Source organism: Rousettus aegyptiacus, unplaced genomic scaffold (genome assembly GCF_014176215.1).
Source record: "Rousettus aegyptiacus isolate mRouAeg1 unplaced genomic scaffold, mRouAeg1.p scaffold_m13_p_3, whole genome shotgun sequence".
NCBI classification, from domain to species: Eukaryota; Metazoa; Chordata; class Mammalia; order Chiroptera; family Pteropodidae; genus Rousettus; species Rousettus aegyptiacus.
In genome coordinates this window covers 125,244,676-125,264,929 of record NW_023416306.1, presented here as the reverse complement: position 1 = coordinate 125,264,929, position 20,254 = coordinate 125,244,676, and the positions used below count along the sequence as shown (strand labels likewise).

Here is a 20,254-nt window from a genome sequence, read left to right as displayed (position 1 = left end):
AGATACCATACCGTGTCATAATCCTATTATAGTTTACCTGAATGCCCAATGTTTCCATGGGTTTATTTTTTGTGTTAAAAAATTTAGTATTGCATGTTAGGGATTTTTTTCTGGTGTTTTCACATACGATCTTTTAGAAGTGGGTCAGTTTCTCTTTAAATCAGAGGTTAAAGAAGTATTAGTATTAAATGATTCATGAATTGCTTTGTGGAAAAACTTAAGGTATGAAGTGACTAGGTTACCCCCAATTGTTTATGTTCTTTATATGGTTAATGTATAGGTTACAGTTTTCAGAGAAATAAAATTGTCTTGGTAACTGATAGAATATAGTAGATAATGGATAGTTTGACTCTCTAAGGGCTTCCAAGTATGAAACCAAATAATTCTCAATTCTAAATTACTTTTTAATAATTACTATAAATAGTAGTAAGCCAATTCTCCTTTTTCTTTTAAATCTTACAATTTCTTCCTTCTGATACTTCTTTCTTCCTTAAACACCATGCTAGAATTTAAAATTGGAGGAGTTTGAATTTTCTTCTACATTGTATGTTTTTATTTTATAGCTAGGTAGTAAGACAAATAGAGGTTCTATTATCAAAACAGTTCATGTTATTGTTGGTCATTCTTTTCAGGGATCATGCCAAATGTCATTTTTGCATTGTATAAAAAATGTTATTTATTAGTATATAAGACCTACTATTAGTACAAATTATGTATGGCAGGCTTTCTTGAACAATATGTATTGTAAGTTTGTTTCCTATAGTGTTATGCTTCAGATTCTTTTAAATAAAGCTAGTTTTTAGAGAAAAATAACTGTTTTTTAAGTGCTTAACTTTCATCGGACAAATAGGTGTGACAATTTTGGCTTTGGAAACATTAAGCAGGACAATAGCCTACAATTTACCTGGAATTTAATTTTATACTGAGGAGCAAGCCAGCATTTTTGGACAGACCTTGCTGTATACATATTTATTTTTTCTGTGAAGTTTATACATAACACTGAGTCCTGAGTCTTCTTAAGAAAATGTGAGCATAACACATCTCCATGTTGGTTTTAACAAGTTAGGACCTCTATTGAAAAATTAATTGGAGAGGGGTTCTACAACTTCAGCAGCTTAACGTTCCCTGAAGCAAAGACACTGCTGTAGCAATATTAAGAACACACTTTCTCAAATGATAAGATTAGGTTTACAAAAGACCCTCAAAGTTTGAAACAACCATCAGGTACCTTGAGTCTTACATGAAAAGAGACTATATAAAATGTGAACTTGTCAGTGGATGTGACTTGGCATTAGAGGTAATAGGAGTAACAAGTAAAATTACATCAAGATAAAATTTAAATGCACAAAAGTCCTATTTAAACATGAAAGGAAAAAAATTAAAAATGCCTGTATCTTACCTGCAGAAAGAAAAAATATACAGACTTCTGATCAAATAACATGAATTGATGCTCTAAGGCACCCCTTCTGTTCTAAACATATAGCAGTGATAAATATAAAAAGATAAAATTGGACTCAAAATCAACATTGATATATCCAAGTACAAGAAGTATAGAAAGAAAGAAGCTATGCATGCTGAAGCAGCAGACTGCCTGACTCGGTCCAGAGCAGAAATTCACAGAAGTTCTAATCTGGCAGGATAATGAGGTCTGTCTTAAAAGTGCTACTGCACTGTAAAACTTAGGAGATGCAATAACGTAATACAAAAGATTTAAATAGTTTTAAAAGCCCAAAATATAATGAGATAAGTATCGATTTCAAGAAGTTAAAGAATAAAAAAATCCAAAGGAAAGAAATAGAATAGGAAGCAAAATAAAATAGAAAACAAACACTAGAGAGAAATAAGAGAACTGGGCCTCTGGTGAAACTGACTTTTTTTTTTTTTTAATAGTAAATAACAGGAATAAAAAGGGGGACAAAAACATAATGCTTTAAACCAGGCATTGAGCTAGGATTCCTCTCCGCTGCTTTACCATTTGAGAAAGGAGGTTACAAAGCAAAACTTACTTGAGGCTCTAGCTCTTAGGAAGACACAGGCCTAAGGTGGCATAAGTGAACGGTTTTAAAATCTGCTCAGTTGGTAACTGGTGTACATGTCACCAAAGAGTTTAAACAGTGAATTAGCATAAAACACTTGGCTGAATTGAGGCCCTTGGATACCAAGTTGGAGGCAAACTTAAAACTTTTAGAAAGGAAAGGAACCCAGAGAAAAGAAGAAAATAAAATGAAAGAGAACCCATTGTAAATAATTTCAAAACATGCAGAAATCTGATAATAAAAATACAGCTAGCCAACACTTTTTTTAAAAGAATTATTTATACCTGCAGCACCTGGTCTTCCTAAGTGGTCTCCCATCCAAGTACTAAGCAGGCCCACCCCTGCTTAGCTTTCAAGATCAGACATCTGGCTTATTCAGGGTGGCATGGCCATAAACCATGGACTGTGGCTCTACTGGGGCATAGACCCAGAACCTTCTGCATGTAAAGCAGATGTGCTAGCTGCTACACTATGGAACCACATCCTCAACTGACACCTTTTGAAATTTGAATCCACTCAAGGTGAAAATAACAAAATAGCCTGAAAAAAACTTTATGCTTCAGGATCCTGAAAGGTAAGCTAAAGAATAAAACATTATGAAACCCTATACGTAAACATTCATTTATTTATTCATTTAACATCGAGTTTTCTGTGTGTGGTGTGTGTGTGCGAGTGAGAGTGTCTATCAGGCAGTTCTAAATGCTAAGACTATAGCAGTAACTCAAAACACGAAAATCACTACTCATGAGGTTTTTATTCTAGAGACAGAAAATAAGCAAACTATAAAGCATATTAGGGAATTAGCACTATGAAGAAAAAAGGGAATGGGAACAAGGAATGCTAGGGTTGGTAGTGCAAGAAGTGCAAACAAGTTCATAGTTTTTTAAATAGTTGAATGAAAAAATAAGTAATGGCTTGAAGGAGTAAGAGATAGTCATGCAGATAACTGGGGAAGAAAATCCCAGAAAAAGGTAACAGCAGCTCCAATGACCTTGTGGCAGAAGCATGCTTGGCACACTTCAGATATTTCAAGGAAGCCAATGTGTCTGGAATGGAGTGAACAAGAAGAGTGAAAGGAGATGAGATTAGAAAATTAACAGGAAACCAGATTATGTAGGATTTTGTAGGTCCTCATGAGTTTGGCTTTTACTCTGAGTGAGATAGAAAGTAACTGGAGGGTTTTCACTGGAAAAGGATCGTTCTGACTGCTGTGTTGAAAATACATGAACAGCTTCAAACAAAATGACTTTGCGTATTCTCTCTGAGTTTTTAAAGGGAACCAGCCAATAAAACCTGGCTGGATCTCCTGTCTCCCGGTGAAAGAGGCTGCACCTGAACTCAGCTCGCCATGTTACTGGTAGTTTCTTCCAACTAAATCCTTCCATGTGAGTCAAAGTATCCAGGTAGCTGGCTTTCTCAGACGTGTCTTATAAACAGTTTGCACCTAAACAAAGACTGCCTGTATCCCAATAGTTTCCCATCAGACAAGGTTCCTTTCATATTTGCCCTATAAAAAGGGAGAACAGCAAAGGGATGGAATTCCTTTCCAAAATGCAAAAACACACTGCAGATCCAGCATAATCTCTGCCCCCAGTGTGCTGCTGCTGCTGGGAGAATGGGGCAACATGTGTTTTTTTCTAAGCTTTGTAAGTTTCCATTTCTCCCCCTAAAAACTTGTCCCTTAACATAGTGGTTCTCAGTCTTCAGTGTGTATCATAATTACATGGTGGGCTTGTTAAAATACAGATTTCTGGGCCCTACTTCCAGAATTTATGTCTGGAGTGGGGTCTGGGAACCTGCATTTCTAACAAGTCCCCAGATGATGCTGATATTGTGGTCAGGAAACCACACTCTAAGAACTTCTGCCTTAGTTTGTGCTGTGTAGAAATCAACTTTGTTGGCTACCACAAAGGGTCCCACTTGTATGACTTTTGCCTAGAAGTTAACCATTTTCCTTTCTTACACCTTACTTTCCCTTATAATTTTACCACATATGCAGAATCCTTAACCAATAGATTTGATTGTCATTATTTTAAAGTTTTATGAAAATGGCATTATTTTATATGACTTGTGTTTTTTCACTCATCCATCCAGTGTACAGTTATAATTAATTCATTTTTACTGTTTTATAATAGAATCAGGTGAATATCTCCCGATAGACATTTGGCTTGTTATTAGGTTTTTGCTAGGAAGATATTATGAACGGCTACTTATTTACCCAGTTATAGAATTACCCTCTCTTTATGAAAAGACCCAGCCTGAAGGGAACCCTTCCTCCCTTAGACCTTCCTGCAAATTCTAACACTCTTATTGAGACACCCAATAGTGTGTGTTCTCCCTTGCTCAATGAGTAACTTGTTCAACTACAGGCTTTTCTGTGGTCTTTGGATGAAGGGCATTGAAAAATATATGTAAAATATATAAATAGTTAATATAAAGTTAAAATATTGTAACATTCTTTATATGCCTTTTGGTGAACAGTTTTTAATTTTAGTTCAAATTTTCAATCTTTTCCTTTATGATTAGTGCTTTCTATGCCATATTTAAGAAATCATTTCTTACTTCAGTATCATAGAGGTACATATTTTTTAAGTTTCAAACTTGCCTTTCTTTAGTTCATCTGTAAATCATTTTTGCGTATGACACCATATGCATGTAAAGATCCAGTCTCATTTTTTTCCCCATATGGTAACTATTTTTCTTAGCACCAAAATATTCAATAGTAATTCCTTTCTTTGCTTTTCTGCTCTTATGTGCAGCGCCACCTTTGCCACATATCAAATTTCTATCTATACGTGAGCTAGATTAGAGCATTTTTTGTTTTTAAACCTAATAAGAAATACAGATCAAGACTTTAAGGTTGAATTACTTTCAAGGCTTGTGAAATACTTTTTACATAATTATATAAATCATGAAAAAATAAAAATTACTGATGTTTTAAATTGGTGTCAGTTGATATAATGATTCAGTAATAAAACTGATCAGTTTTTTTAAAGATATAATTCATTCAGAGTGTTAAAATTTTAGTAGGACTGTAGTAGGAGAACAATTTCACTGCAGAGGTGCTATGTGCTTAAGAAAATAATTGCTAATGGACTATTTTGAAACTCAAACAGCTCAAAGTATCCTTTTTATTATCTTCTACATATACATTATATCGCTCGTGTTTTTATGTAGTGGGAGAATATATACTTTCAAATTTTATAAAATTCTATATGAATATATACTTTTGAAGACACAGGAGAGTTTGAAATAAAATGGTAAAAATAGGAATAGAACCAAAGGGGAGAGTGAGAAATGCCAAAAAGCAGCATGAAAAAAGAATCCATAGGATTGATTCACAGGTTTCTGCACATAGGGGGACAAGGAGAAAAAGTCTAAGATAGCCCCTAGTATTCAAAGTATTCAGAACTTTGAGATGAACTGCTGACAAAATTGGGTAAGGTAGTGAGGGGTGGCCTGTTTGGGAAAAAAGATAATTTTTTTTTTTCTCCTAAGCCAATTGCTCCTAAATTTTCCTCAAGGAAATTTTCAGGAGCTTTGAAATTTGTTAATGACCTTCAAAAGTAAAATGTTTAAAATCCAAATCTCTAGGTGGCAAATAGTTCATCACTGCTTAATTTTCATGTATATTCATTTTTTTAAACCTCAAATTCCAGGAATTTATAAACTGAGTTTACAGAAAGTAGCCCGGAGAAACATGGGAATGGGAGTTAAAACATCAGGATCTCATTCACAGGCCTGCTACTAATCTAGGTAGCAATTCGGTTAAGTGTGCAGATCTGGGATACCTTAAATATGTAGGATGACAACATGATCTTCAAGTTTCCTTCCAGCCCTAAAGTTCTAAGTGTCCTTAAGCAAAAGTAAAATACATCCGTGTAAATTCAACTTATCCTACCTTTGAGTTGCTTTTGCCAGGTGAGTTATAGGATCATTTCTCCCCAGTGTTCAATCCATGAAGTGAACCCTACCTACACAATTTTGGTGGCTTTACAACCGGTTGACAGGATTTGAAAGACTACAACAGTACAGGCAAGACCCCAAGTCAGGAAATGTCCAAAACAGGAACACCAACGTGCGCTAACTCTTACAGCCTCCATCAGAACAAACGAAAGGCCAGAATTGCAATTGCGCATGGGCGTCACACCAGCTTCTGCGGGGCACTGTTTGCTAAACTGTAAGCCCACACCTTTTTTTCACATTCTCAGGTGTAAAGTTCTTTCCTTGCCTAAGCGGATGTGGGCCTACTTCTTCGGGGACTCGCTCAAGCTGTGGTCAAGCAATAAGACTCTAAGTAAAGTGGTCTAACGCCCCCTGCCAGGATGCCCAAGCAATCAGAAAGGGAGTCTTCCGTGGCGGGGGATGGGAGGTTGGGAGGGGAGGGGGGCGGGAGGGGACTGTAAGGGGCGACCCAGAGCCAAGCTGCGAAAGCGGGGCACCACGGCCTAGCCTGACCCGGAAGGGCTGGCGCGTGGTAACCCCGGCTTCCCTAGCAACCGAGCAGCCGCGGGTAGCTGCCCGCAGCTCTCGCCGCTCCCGCCGCTCCCGCCGCCGCGCTCCGCCCGCCCCCCGGGATGCCCCTGCAGGTTAGCGATTACAGCTGGCAGCAGACGGAGACTGCGGTCTTTATCTCTGTGCCCCTCCGAGGCGTCTGCGGCAGGGACGCGGACGTGTTCTGTACGGAAAACTATCTGAAGGTAGGAACGCGTGCTTGCCTGCTCCCGGGGGCGTGCTCCGAAGCTTCTGCGAGTGCGCCGCTGTGTACACCCGACAGGCGCGTTCCTAATTATCAGTGCTATAAAAACAAAAAACAAAAACGGATGTCAGATGTCATCAAATCAGGATTTTTTTTTTTTTTTTAAATCCAGGGCTTCCTACGTATGCCTTGCTAATCTTTCGTGTTCTGGAGTGAATTTATAGCAGACGTTTAAGAAAATGATTTTGTATTCTATCATTTAATTCTTAATGGCCGTGTCTTAAATGTGTGTAACTAAATTAACTTTTGTTTCCTCCATTCTGAATAGGTCAACTTTCCTCCGTTTTTATTTGAGGTGTTTCTCTATGCTCCCATAGACGATGAGAGCAGCAAAGCCAAGATTGGGAATGATGTTATTGTTTTCACCTTACATAAAAAAGAAGCAGCGGTGTGGGAGACCCTGTCTGTGTCAGGTGGTAAGTTCTATATTAAAAGTTGTTCATCTGGTTGTACTTTTTATACTTGATATCTTTTTTAAAAAGTTCTTTTGAAACAATTATGTTGCTCTTCTAGAAAAATAGACACATGAGTATGATTTAAATCATAGTGCTTCCGCTGCCACTTTCAATAAATAACCTAGAGATTGAATTATTCAAAAGTTAGAACACATTAATAACTCTTAAGCAGAAGATGTGAGCTTGTATCTTCAGTGGTTAGGGCCTTCTGATATGGCCTTTTGGGAGCACTTATTTTGTATTAGGCATTAACACATCTATTAATCCTCACAACAACCTACACTTAGGTACTTTTTTTTTTTTTTTTTTTTTTAATGTGAGGCTACCGAAGTACGGAGGGTTTAGTATCGACAAAGGTCATACAACTAGTAAGTGGCAGACTGGAATTGGAGCCTGAGCAGTTTGACTCTAGAGCAGTGGTTCTCAACCCTGGCTACATACTTGAATCACCTATCAGACTTTTAAATAATGCAGATGTCTGAAACTTACCCTAGATCAATCAAAATCCGTTTCAAGGAGCGGGGCTTAGGTATTGGTAGATTTAAAAATACTTTCCAGGGTTAATAATGTGTATAATTGAGATTTCTTATTCTTCATACTGTTTATCAGTACTCTCTTCTTTTGCCAAGGACAGCTTTATGAGTCGGTAACTGCCCTCTACTGCTTTAGTTCTATTTTCTCCCTCTTCTGGTTATCGTGTTTGCCAGTGTTTTATCTACTGCCTGAATTTCTCTTAGACCTCTGTCATTAAGTCTTTGGTAGAAATATTATGAATGGAGAGATTGCAATTATTTGTATTAATGCTTTCTTGGAATCTTGCAGTAGAATTTAATTTTTTAATCTTTAGCGTCAGTAGAATCTTTAAGATCTGGTATTCAGCTCAGAAATTACTGGTTAAGGTAGGTTACCATAGCCAGGTTACTTTAGTGAGTCTCAGACTAACTGAGTTTATAATAATCAGATTCCTGCTTTCCCACCCTCCTGCCCCTGGTAACCCTGTCTTCCTTTGTGATTCAGTGAATCTGAGACGATCCCTGGGAATATGTCATGAAATACACCCAGAGTGTTCTGACTTCTTACCTAAGATTAATGTAAATACTTTCATTTATTTGAACTCTTGTTGATAATCTTAATTTTGAAGTTAGTTGAGACTAGAACCATCATCTATTATAATGGCTTATTTTAACATAACAAACAGTTGGAGGGTGGGGACTTCCCTGATTCTGATTATTGACCGGGTTTGAGAACCACTGACATAAAGGTGTGTGTGTGTGTCTCATGGTGGCCAACAGATTTCTCCAGGAAACATTTTGTCCATCAGCTTTTCAGGGTATAAAGAAGGGTCATATCAAAAACTTTTACTTTCCCCTATTTCTGAAATGAAACAGTTTTTTCTTCTATGTCAAATTCCCTTTTTAACCTAGTTGGCCACCTTATCTAGGAGTGGGAAGGGATTTTCTTTCCTAACCATGATCTTCACTGTTTTACCCATCTGCTTTCATTGCACAGAAACTTGATTCTTTTTCATGGTTGTATGATCAACTATTCCAAATTTTGACCTTTGTCCCAAGGTTTGGCAAATTTTTTCTGTAAAGGAACAGATAATATTTTAGATTTTGTGGGCTATATGGTCTCTGTCACAGTAACTTAGCTCTGCCATTGTAGCACAAAAGCAACTATAGATAAATAGCCATATTTATTGATGCTGAAATTTGAATTTAATCTAATTTTTACATGTCACAAAATATTATTTTGATTTTTTTTAGCTATTTAAAAATGTAAGAGTTATTCTTTGCCTGTGTTCTTTAGAAAAACAGGCAGCTGGTTGGATTTAGTCACAGTTTGCCAACTTCTATTTAGACTAGTCAAACAGTCTTAAAATTAACTTACATAACAGGTGATGAACAGTGATTTTACTTCAGAAACCATGTTTGAGATTTTTTTAGAAATCAGACTCAGTCTCACATGCAATTCAGTGAAATTATTCCTTTAACAGTCTTTTTTCCCATAGTGCTGTGGAACACCAGTCTATACTCCATGTCTGTCTCCCTCAGTATTCAAAACGTATTTGCTTCATTTTCCCCTGAAGTTCCTCCTTCATACACTTTTCATTTCTTTCGGATGTGGAACGTTTCATTTGAAAAGTTGATGTTCTTTTAATTATTGCTTTCCCTGAAGCTGGTCCAGTTGTCTGCTACCACCCTACTGTACCAAAAAGGTTAAGAACCCCTCCCTAGGGCCTGATTCATCCCTCTACCCTTCCCCCGCCCTACTCTCCCCCACTTCGCCCTCCCTCCCCAAGTTCTCTCTCTCCTGTGTTTTTTCACTCAAAATCTAGATTCCTTCCTGATCCCACTACCCCAAAAATAATTTACCCCCTACTGGAACACAGCCTGTGTGTAAAACATTGACTCACTGAACATAAAAATAATTGTGAATGGTAAAATTCTATATATAACGTGTCATGTTACTTTGTAATTTTTCCTAGGGCTGGCCCTATATGCTTCATATGCATAAACTATCTTTTGTGTTAATGAAGGTGATTGATCATATCAGACAGTCTCAACCCATTTTCTCTTCTAGACCCCATAGTGATGACTTATTGTGATCAGGTTTATAAGCAAATAGCCCTAACAGAGAGGAGGACAAATATTTTCTTCCCTAGCCCCATCTAGTCTCCTCACTCTGCCTTACCCTATTCCTCTGTTCCCCCTCTCTCCTACCCTAGTCTCCTTCCTCATTTCCCTTGTTCCTTCTTCTCTCTCATTCTTATCCTCCTCCCCACTTTCTCTCTCATTCTATAGTAATTAATTACTATAAAGTTTTTCACTTACCTTTTAATATTAGGTTCTTGGCCAGCTTACTACTGAGAACTGTTTTCATTTCTCCATGTGAAGATGGGTCTAAAATATCTCATTCTGGAAACAGATTCATCATAATCCTAATTTATGATATTGCTTATTCTTTAGTTGACAAAGAGATGATGCAAAGAATAAGGGAGAAATCTATTTTACAAGCACAAGAAAGAGCAAAAGAAGCTACAGAAGCAAAAGCTGCAGCGAGGCGGGAAGATCAAAAATATACACTAAATGTCATGATGAAGGTAAGTTGCAGATTGACAGAAAGTCCTCTAATTAAAGAGATGATAGTAAACTATGTAAGCACGAGTAGCTCCAACCTCTGTACTTCTCATCTTTTTGTTCATACTTTGGTTATAGGGCCTACTGTGTTATATAGGCTACCTACAACTTACATGTATTTCTAAAAATCTATGAAAGTCAGGGGTATAAATATTGAACAATAGATTTACTTCTGTCAGGGAGAATTTTCTATTTCCAGGGGAGTCAAAAATGATAAGGTTCTATGGTATAAATGTTTTATTTCTTTCTTGAGCTTGGAATAATTGACACAATTATTTAAAATAAAAGCATAGATTAAATGCAAAATATTGACAAATATTTTAACTATTGAGGATTTCAATTTAAAGTTTTCATCAGCAATATTTTTTTGAGATATAATTGACATACCATACAATTTACTCATTTCAAGCTTATAATTCAGTGGTTATTAATATATTTAAAGTTGTGCAACTATTACCACAATCAATTTTAGAATATTTACAACACCCCAAAAAGAAACCCCATTCCTCTCATCCTGTAGCCCTAGGCAACCACCAATCTACTTTCCTATCTCTATAGATTTACCTATTCTAATTTTTACAAGTAATTTCTTATCTGAAATTCTTATTTGGACATCTTGAAGTGATCAAGGAATCTATAACATTATAGATTATCTCATCAAGAGCTCTATGAACCCATGACTTCTTTTGTCTTTGGATCACTAGTATTTTTATAATCAACAGTTCTTAATTTCAAAGAATTTTGCATTTCTTATATCACTTTTATTTGGCTTTTAAATATGGCTTGTGGTTATATACTTTGTCTTCTACTTAACTGAACACGTGGTCAGCTGACCAAAGATTCCTACTTTCAGTACACACAATGAGTTCCAGTTTTTATTTTTTTTAAAAATTAATTAACTAAGTTCATTGAAGAAATGATTTCGTTTTTCCCTCGTCTACCTCTCCCCTTGCTTCTGCCAGCTTTTCTTGATTGTGTTATCACTGCTGTCAGCCTTTTAACTTTATCATTTTCCCGAATTTTAAAAAATAAAAGTAAAATATTCTAAAATTTGTGGCAACAAATATTTACTGAACTAATAAGACAGTTAAATAATGGCACACATACTGCTATTTGTTAAATTTAACAAAACCAAACAGTTGATTGGCAGGCAGTACCACGATGCTATACCTTGACGCTATTAATCTACTGATATATGAAAGCCTGACTTTGGTATTTGGAAAGGCGGTTTGGGGGCATTAATATATAAAATATGAAGCTGTAGGTTATATTAAATTGGAGAGAATCTGTGAAAACCTATAGCCTATACTACAAACGATCCGTTTTATCTTTTTCCTTCAGGCATGTTGAGAGTTGAGACTATGTTTTCTTTCATTCTTATAGCCATTGCCAAGTAAATAGCAGGTGCGCAAGTATTTGAACGAATTAATGTGAATACATTGCCCCAGGACCCTGTAACCATAGCAAAATTTTATTTTGGTGGATAAATGAAGCTATTTTTACTTTGTCCAATTTTGGACACCATTCAGAAAAGAACTGATGGTCCAGTAAGAGCAGATAAAGAGATGTGACAACAAAAGGCAACCTGGAATTAGCTTAAACCATAAATTAGCTTAAAACTTGAATTACATCTGCCAAAAAATAATAGTTTTTAAGTAGTAACCTTTTAAAAATAATGAGCAGGAGTAGTGCTGAGGCTTGCTATGTCACTTAACTATGCTGTATTAGCTTCCTCAGGCGACCATAACACAATACCACAGACTGGATGGCTTACAGAACAGACATTTTTTCACAGTTCTAGAGTCTAGAAGTCTCAGATCAAGGTTTAGCAGGGTTGGATTCTGATGAGGATTCTATTCCTGGCTTGCAGGATGGAGAGAGAGCGCAAGCGAGTGAGGGAGAGAGTGGGCATGCCCAGATCTTATTAGGACGCCAATCTTGTTGTATCAGGGCCCTACCCTTATGACCTCATTTAACCTTAATTACTTCCTCAGATGCCCATTTCCAAATATAGGAGGTAGAGCTTTTGTATTTTTAAGCTGGAAGGACTCTGATCACTGGGGTAGGGGGCGATAAGGCTTCAACACATAAACATTTTGGAGGTAACACAAACATTCAGTCAATAACACAATAACACTGTATAGTAAACTATCCAAGATTTAGTGGCTTAAACCCGCAAACATTTATTTCTCAAGATTCTATGGGGTTGTCAGGCAGTTCTTGTGTTCTGGAGTTGGCTTGGTTGTTGTGGCTAAGATGGCCTCACTCACATGTCTGGAACCTTACCTGGGAAAACTAGAGCCTTTCTCTATGTAGTATTTCATCCTCCAGAAGGCTAGCCTAGGCTACTTTACTTCAGAGTCAAGTCCCCTGGTAGTAAGAAAGGGAAAGCCCTCATACATAAGCATTTTTAAAGCCTCCGCTATATCCTGTTTCCTTGCTAATGTGTTTACTGCATCCACTTCATTCATTTAATAGACATTCATTGAATACTATGAAGGTTGCTGTGACATAGCTGAACAAGTCAGTCTTCATTTTCAACTTACTCATAGTCTATAGAGGGTGACAGACAATGTAAAGCAAAGATTATACATAAAGCAAAGATTATGCATAAAGTGTCATGGGAAGATAAAGTGAAAACACTGGTAAAAGGTTGGTAACAGCCTGAGAGCGTGTTCAGGAAGTAATAAAATTTTAAGATTTTGAAAAATTTCCTGAAGGTAATAGGGATTTTTAGCAAGCATATCAAATTAATTTGGTTTGTATTTTGGAAAGCTAATTCTGGCTAATGAGTTTGAAGAGTTTGCAGAATGGAAGTAGAGCTTTTGTATTTTTAAGATGGAAGGACTTTGATCATATTTATACATTGAAGATGAAGCCAGTAGAGGAGAGCTGGCTGATACTACCAAGGGAGGGAATTGATGAGGGAACAGTCATCTTACGGGGAGGGTGAAAGTTGGAACAAGTGAAAAAATTAGTCATAGGTCACAGAGGAATATTTAATCTTTTGACGCTTGAGGGCAGGAATAAGGAATATAGGATTTGGAAAATTCTTAGGGACATAGATAGAGGAATCCTTTGTTTTCAGGATGAAGGAGGCAAGGTCATTACCTAGAGGGAGGAGAAGGTCGAAGTGGAGGTGCAGAGGTTTGAGGCGATTAGTGAACCTTTGGAATACTGATGCCAGACCAATCCGAAACATGGTCCACACCCCAGATAATTTTGACTGCTATTGTTTACTTTTCTTATCTTTTTCACTATTCCGTTTTGTATTTTGCCCTCTTTATTTTGAGTTTTTCTCTTTGTTTTGTTTTGATCACTTTTTCTCACTGAGCTTTTAACCTGGACTAAGTTGAATTGGAAGGGCTTTCTTCTGCCGCCAGTTTCTTGAAATTGAAACCTGGAAACTTTAAACTGTGAAACAGCTTTGCCTGGTCATGAAGATGATGAATGAGTTGCTTTTTGGAGTTGTCTAGGTTACACTATAGAGCCTTTAATATGTCCTCATCAGTGAAACCACATTCCCTGTTTGTTGTAGGTGTTTATAAATAAGATACAGAAAGGCCAGAAGGAACTGCTTGGCCATTTTTTAATTCTATTTTTTAATAATAATTTTAATGTTCCTGACATTTTTTTAAAAAATCCCCTCTCTTCCTTATTCTGCATTGTCTTCCCTTTCAATGTATGTCAGACTTTCTCAGCAACCTGTTTTCCACTTTTACATGTTGAACATTTTTTCTGTAAACTCATTCTTAGGGTTCTGTGCTTTTGTTATCTTCTGTTCTGACTTCTTTGGCCTATGCTTTATATGTGACCTCTTCATTCTCATACCTTATTAACAGTTATTACCATCATAAGACAACTATGCTGTCAGTATACTCAGTCTATCACTTTTTTTTTTTTTGAATTTTATTTACCTTTGTTGTCTTTGATATTTCTTATTGGGAAGTTCTACAGACCAAATACACTTTTTTGTTGTTGTTGGGTTGATTTTTTTCCTTCCTTCTTCAAACTGCTGCCATGCAGTTCTTGAGGAACCTCCATACTGTTTTCCATGTTGGCTGCACCTGTTTACATTCTGACCAACAGCATGTGAGGGTCCTCTTTTCTTCACATCCTCACTAGCATTTGTTACCTTTTGTCTTTTTGATAATAGTCATCCTAACAGGTATGAGGTGATATCTAACTGTGGTTATGCTTTGCATTTCTCTGAAGATTAGTGATGTTGAGCACCTTTTCATGTACCTATTGCCATTTGTATGTCATCTTTGGAAAAATGTCTTGTTAGGCCCTTGGCCCATTAAAAATTTTTACTTATTTCCTTGCAATTGGGTTGTATGAGTTCCTTGGATATTGACTTCTTATTGAATATTTGGTGTGCAAATATTTTCTCCTGTTCCATAGGTTGCCCTTTCATTTTGTTGATGGTTTCCTTTGTTGTGCAGAAGCTTTTAAGATGTAGTCCCATTTGTTTATTTTTGCTTTGGTGGCCTTTGAGTTTGGTGTCAAGTCGAAAAAAAATCATTGCCAAACCCATGTTAAGGAGCTTATCTCCTATGTTTTCTTCTAGGGAGTTTAGGTTTCAGGTCCTACATTAAAGCCTTTAATCCATTTAGAGTTGATTTTTGTGTATGGTAAAAGGTAAGGGTCCAGTTTCATTTTTTTGCATTTGGGTATCCAGTTTTCCCAGCACCATTTATTGAAGACATTAGTTTTTCCCCATTGTATATTCTTAATACTTTTGTGAAAAATTGATTGACCATATATGTGTGGTTTATTTCTGAGCTCTCTATTCTGTTCCATTGATCTATGTGTCTGTTTTTATGCAATTATATAGTATATTGATTACTATAGCTTTTTAATACAGTTTAAAATCAGGAAATGTGATACCTCCAGCTTTGCTTTTCTTGCTCAAGCTTGCTCTAGCTGTTCAAGGTCTTTTTGATTCCATACAAATTTTAGGATTTTTTTTTCTATTTCTGTGGAAAATACCATTGGAACTTTGATAGAGATTGCATTGAATCTGTAGATCACCTTGGGTAGTATGGACATTTTAACAATATTAACTTTTCCAATCCTTTTATTTGTGTCTTCTTCAATTTCTTTAATCAATATTTTATAATTTTCAGTAAACAGATCTTACACCTCCTTGGTTAAGTTTATTCCTAAGCATTTTTATGCTGTTGGGACTTTATTTTTAATTTCTCATTCCGATAGTTTGTTGTCAGTGTAGAAATGCTACTTTTTTTTTTTGTATATTGATTTTGTATACTGCAACTCTAGAAAATTTATATATTAGTTATCACAGCTTTGTAGTGGGGTCTTTAGGGTTTTCTGTGCATGTCATCTGCAAAGATAATTTTATGTCTTTCTTTCCGATTTGGATGCTTTTATTTCTTTCTCTTGTCTAATTGCTCTGTCCAGGACTTCTAGTACTGAATAGAGGTGGCTAGAGTGGATATTCTTGTCTTATTCCTGATCTTGAGGGAAAGCTTTCACCTTTTCACAAATGAGTATGATGTTAACTGTGGGCTTGTCATATGGGGCCTTCATTATATTGAGATATATTTCATATATAGATAATTTGTCGAGAGTTTTTGCATGAAAGGATGTTGAATTTTGTCAGATGCTTTTCTACATCTATTGAGATGATCATAGGATTATAATTCTTCATTTTGTTAATGTAGTATATGACATTGGTTGATTTGCATATGTTGAACCATCTTGCATCTGAGGAATAAGTCTCACTTGATTATTGTGGATGGTCCTTTTAATGTAATGTTGAATTTGGTTTGCTAATATTTTGTTGAGATTTTTTGCATCTATATTCATCAGGGATATTGTCTTTTTTTGCTGCTTAGCACTACTCAAAGGTGTGGTTGGAGTGGGAGGCTCCTCCCAAGAAGTCCCAGGTTGGTAGACATCATGCCCAGGAGTGAAGCACTCCAGGATGGGGCAGCTGTGTGCTTTGGAAGTTTGGGAGTATTCCTGTCTCTTCACTTTTTTTTTTTTTTTCGGAAGAGTTTAAAAACTGTTGGTACTAATTCTTTAAATGTTTGGTAGAATTTAGCAGTGAAGCCATCTGGTCTTGGACTTTCTTTCTGGTTTTTGATGACTGATTCAATCTCTTTACTTGTAATTGGTCTGCCTAGATTTTCTATTTCTTCATGATTCAGTTTTGTTAGGTTATATGTTTCTAAGAATTTATCCATTTCTTTTAGGTTGTTCAATTTGTTAGCATACAGGAACTATCAAACAATTTTCCATAGTGGCTGCACCATTTTACACTCTCTCCAGCAACATATAATAATTCCATTTTCTCTACATCCTTGTCAGCACTTGTTATTTTCTATTTTGTTGGTTGTAGTCAACCTAATGGGTATGAAATGGTATCTCAGTATAGTTTTAATTTAATTTCCCTGACACTAGTGATATTGAGCATCTTTTCATGTGTTTCTTGGCTATTTGTATCTTATTGGGAGAAATGTCTAAGTTCTTTGCCCATTTTTAAATTGAATGATTTTTCTTTTTGTGGTTGAGTTATAAGAGTTCTTATATAGTCTAGATACTACATCCTTATCAGATAAATGATTTGCAGATATTTTTTTCTAATTGTAGATTTTTTTCACTTTGATAGTAACCTTTGACATACAAAAGTTTTCAATTTTTGCAAAGTCTAATTTGTCTATTTTTTATTTTGTTGCCCAAGCTTTGGTGTCAGTCATCTATAAAAATCCATTGCCAAATCCAAGATTATGAAGATTTACCCTGTATTTTCTTATAAGAGTTTTTTGGTTTTAGCTCTTATATTTAGATCGTTGATCCATTTTGAGTTAATTTTTGTAGGTGATGTGAGGTATGGGCTCTGCCTCATTCTTTGGCATGTGGATATTCGGTTGTCTCAGCACCATTTGTTGAAGAGACTCTTCTTTCTCCATTGAATGGTCTTGGGAACCTTGTCAAAGTCAGTCAGCTCATAGATATTTGGGTTTATTTCTGGATTCTTAGTTTTATTCCATTGGTCTATATAGCTATCCTTATGTTAGTACTACACTTTCTTGATTATTGTAGCTCTGTTATAAGCTTTTAAATCGGAAAGTCTAAGCCCTCCAACTTCATTCTTTTTCAATGTAGTTTGACTGTTCTGGGTCCCATGCAATTCCACCTGAATTTGAAGATTGGCATTTAATTATTATTATAGCATATCCATTGTTATCCAATTGTTATCTTTGACACTGCCTTTCTTGTATATACATTCTGTCATGTGTGCTGACTTAGTTTCTTTTTATGTAAGTATATCCCAGATTCACAGCATCTGTGTAGAAATAAACTTTCAATAATCTTACATATGTCCACTCTTTCATTTACTTCAAGCTTTTTCATCTTTTCCAGAGCTGTAGTTAAAATACTTTTTATTTCCTATGTCTTCTTGCCTCGCAGAGCTCCAGAGATAGGATCTGTGGAGGGTTCCTCAGAGCTCTTACAACTTGGGCATAGGACAGTCAGTCTTCTCTCTCCCTTTTCCCCAAGTCCCTGAATCTGGACCCGAATGAGCTTCTTGGGATGATTTGCAAGGAGATAATTTTGGGGTTTTCTTTCTTTCTTGTCTTCTTGCTGGAGGGAGGGAGGGAGGGAGGGAGGGAGGGAGGGAGGAGGGAGGGAGAGGGAGAGAGAGAGAGAGAGGGAGAGAGGGAGGGAGGGAGGGAGGGAGGGAGGGAGGGAGGGAGGGAGGGAAGGCGAGGGCTGATCGCTCTCTCTCTCTCTCTCTCTCTCTCTCTCTCTCTCTTTCTCCCCCTACTCTCCCTCCCTCCCTATCATTCATCCATATCTATCTATCTATCTATCTATCTATCTATCTATCTATCTATCTATCTGTCATCTACATTTTTAACCCTCTGTATTGGAAGTAAGTAGGCTGTCCTTTGTGGAATTTAGCTTTAGTACCACTTCAGTTGTTAGTAGCTGAAAATAGGAAAAGAGGCAGATGGTTTTGGGTCATACATTTATAATACCAATTAGAGTGTTTGTTAGCCAGTCTTCAGACTCTTCCAAAAAAGTAAAGAATACTGTCGGATTCATTTCATGAAGCTAGAATTACCTTGATAGCAAGGCCAGATAGGGACACTACAAGAAAACTATAGGACAATGTCCCTGATGAATTTAAATGCAAACATTCTCAACAAAATATTAGCAAACCTAATTCAACAGCACATTAAAAGAATCTTACACCATGATCAAGTGGGACTCATTCCTGGGATGCTGGGATGGTTCAATATATGCAAATCAATAGATGTGATATACCACGTTAATAGAATGAAGGATAAAAATCACATGATCATCTCAATAGATGAGGAAAAAGCATCTGACAAAACCCAACATTTATTCATGGTAAAAACTCTAGAAATTGGATATATAAGGAGCATATCTCAACATAATAAACACTATATATGAAAAGCTCACGGCTCATGATATACTCAGTGGTGAATGATGGAAAGCGTTTCCTCTAAGATCAGGAATAACACAAGGATGCCTGCTGTTACCACTCTTTAACACAGTACTAGTAGTCCCAGCCAGAGCAGTCAGGCAAGAAAAATTAAAAACATTCAAATTGGAAGGAAGGAAATAAAATTATCTCAGTTCACACATGACATGATTTATACATAGAAAATCCTTAAAACATCATGAAAAAACTACTAGATCTAATTAACGAATTCAGTAAAGTTATAGGATACAAAGTCAACATGCAAAAATCAGTAGTACTCCTATATTCCTACAATGAATTATCTGTAAAAAAGAAATAAAAGCAATCACATTTACAATGGCACTAAAAACAATAAAGTAGTTAGGAATAAATTTAAGGAGGTGAAAAATCTGTTAACTGAAAACTGTAATACATTCATGAAAGAAATTGAAGAAGACAAATAAATGAAATATATCCTATTTTTATGGATTAAAAGTTAATATTGTTAATATGTTTATACTCCTGAAAGCCACCTATAGAGTCATTGCAATTTATATCAAGATTTCAGTGGCATTTTTCACAGAAATAGAAAAAAAATCTCCTAAAATTTGTTTAGAACCACACTGTTTATGGGACTGTAAGTTGGTTTAGCTAGTGTGGAAAACAGTTCTTTAAGAAATTAAAAATAGCACTACCATTTTTAAGTATACAGTTCAGTGGCAGTAAGTACATTGACATGGTACCACCGCCACCACCACCATCCTTCTGCAGAAGTTTTTTTTTATGTTACAGAACTGAAACTTTGTACTCAGTAAATAACCCCCCATTGCCCCTTTCTCTAAGCCCCTGGAAACCACCACTTTGCTTTCTGCTTCTATGAATTTAACTTTTCTAGGTACCTCATGTAAGTAGAATAATACCATATTTGTTCTTTTGTGACTGACTTATTTAGCATAATATCTCCAAGTTTATCCATGTTATAGAATGTGTCAGAATTTTTTTCCTTTTTAAGGCCAAACTGTATGTTCCTCATATTACTTTTTTTTTTTTTAAGTGGAAGAACTTCAGGTATTGTTTCACATTTGTTTCTGTTTCTCTTTGATATATGTGGTCTCCCTTTTCCTTTTATCATAAGCGTAGCTTCCTTATGTTCTTCTCTTCATTCTACTTCTTTTGTCAAGTGCTCAGTGAAGCCTTTCTTGGTCCTTACTCTTCTGCATTACTCCCTGAAGAGTTAGACTATTTTTTGTCTCTAATATAGCGTATTATAAATTAAATTTCATATATATTTCCCTTAACTACATTTTGGCTATAATAACAACTTTCCTGTTACTTTTTATTCTAAGAATAGTTTCATTTTTGGTAATTAAATCTTCATCTTATGCACTCGTAAAAACTTTTCA

At 36.1% G+C, this 20,254-nt stretch overlaps 1 protein-coding gene across 2 annotated transcripts in view; it reads left to right on the top strand.

Moving 5' to 3' along the window:
- Window positions 1-6,531: 6,531 nt before the first annotated feature.
- Window positions 6,532-20,254, top strand: part of DNAAF4 (dynein axonemal assembly factor 4) — a 31,052-nt gene continuing 17,329 nt past the window's right edge. The window contains exons 1-3 of one of the 2 annotated variants that reach the window (XM_016158326.2): window positions 6,532-6,736; window positions 7,064-7,211; window positions 10,220-10,353. In XM_016158326.2, coding sequence (XP_016013812.1) covers window positions 6,614-6,736; window positions 7,064-7,211; window positions 10,220-10,353 — 405 coding nt within the window. In that variant the 5' untranslated portion in view covers window positions 6,532-6,613. The remainder of the gene's footprint in view (window positions 6,737-7,063; window positions 7,212-10,219; window positions 10,354-20,254) is intronic. The other variant, XM_016158318.2, reaches the window with a different exon arrangement.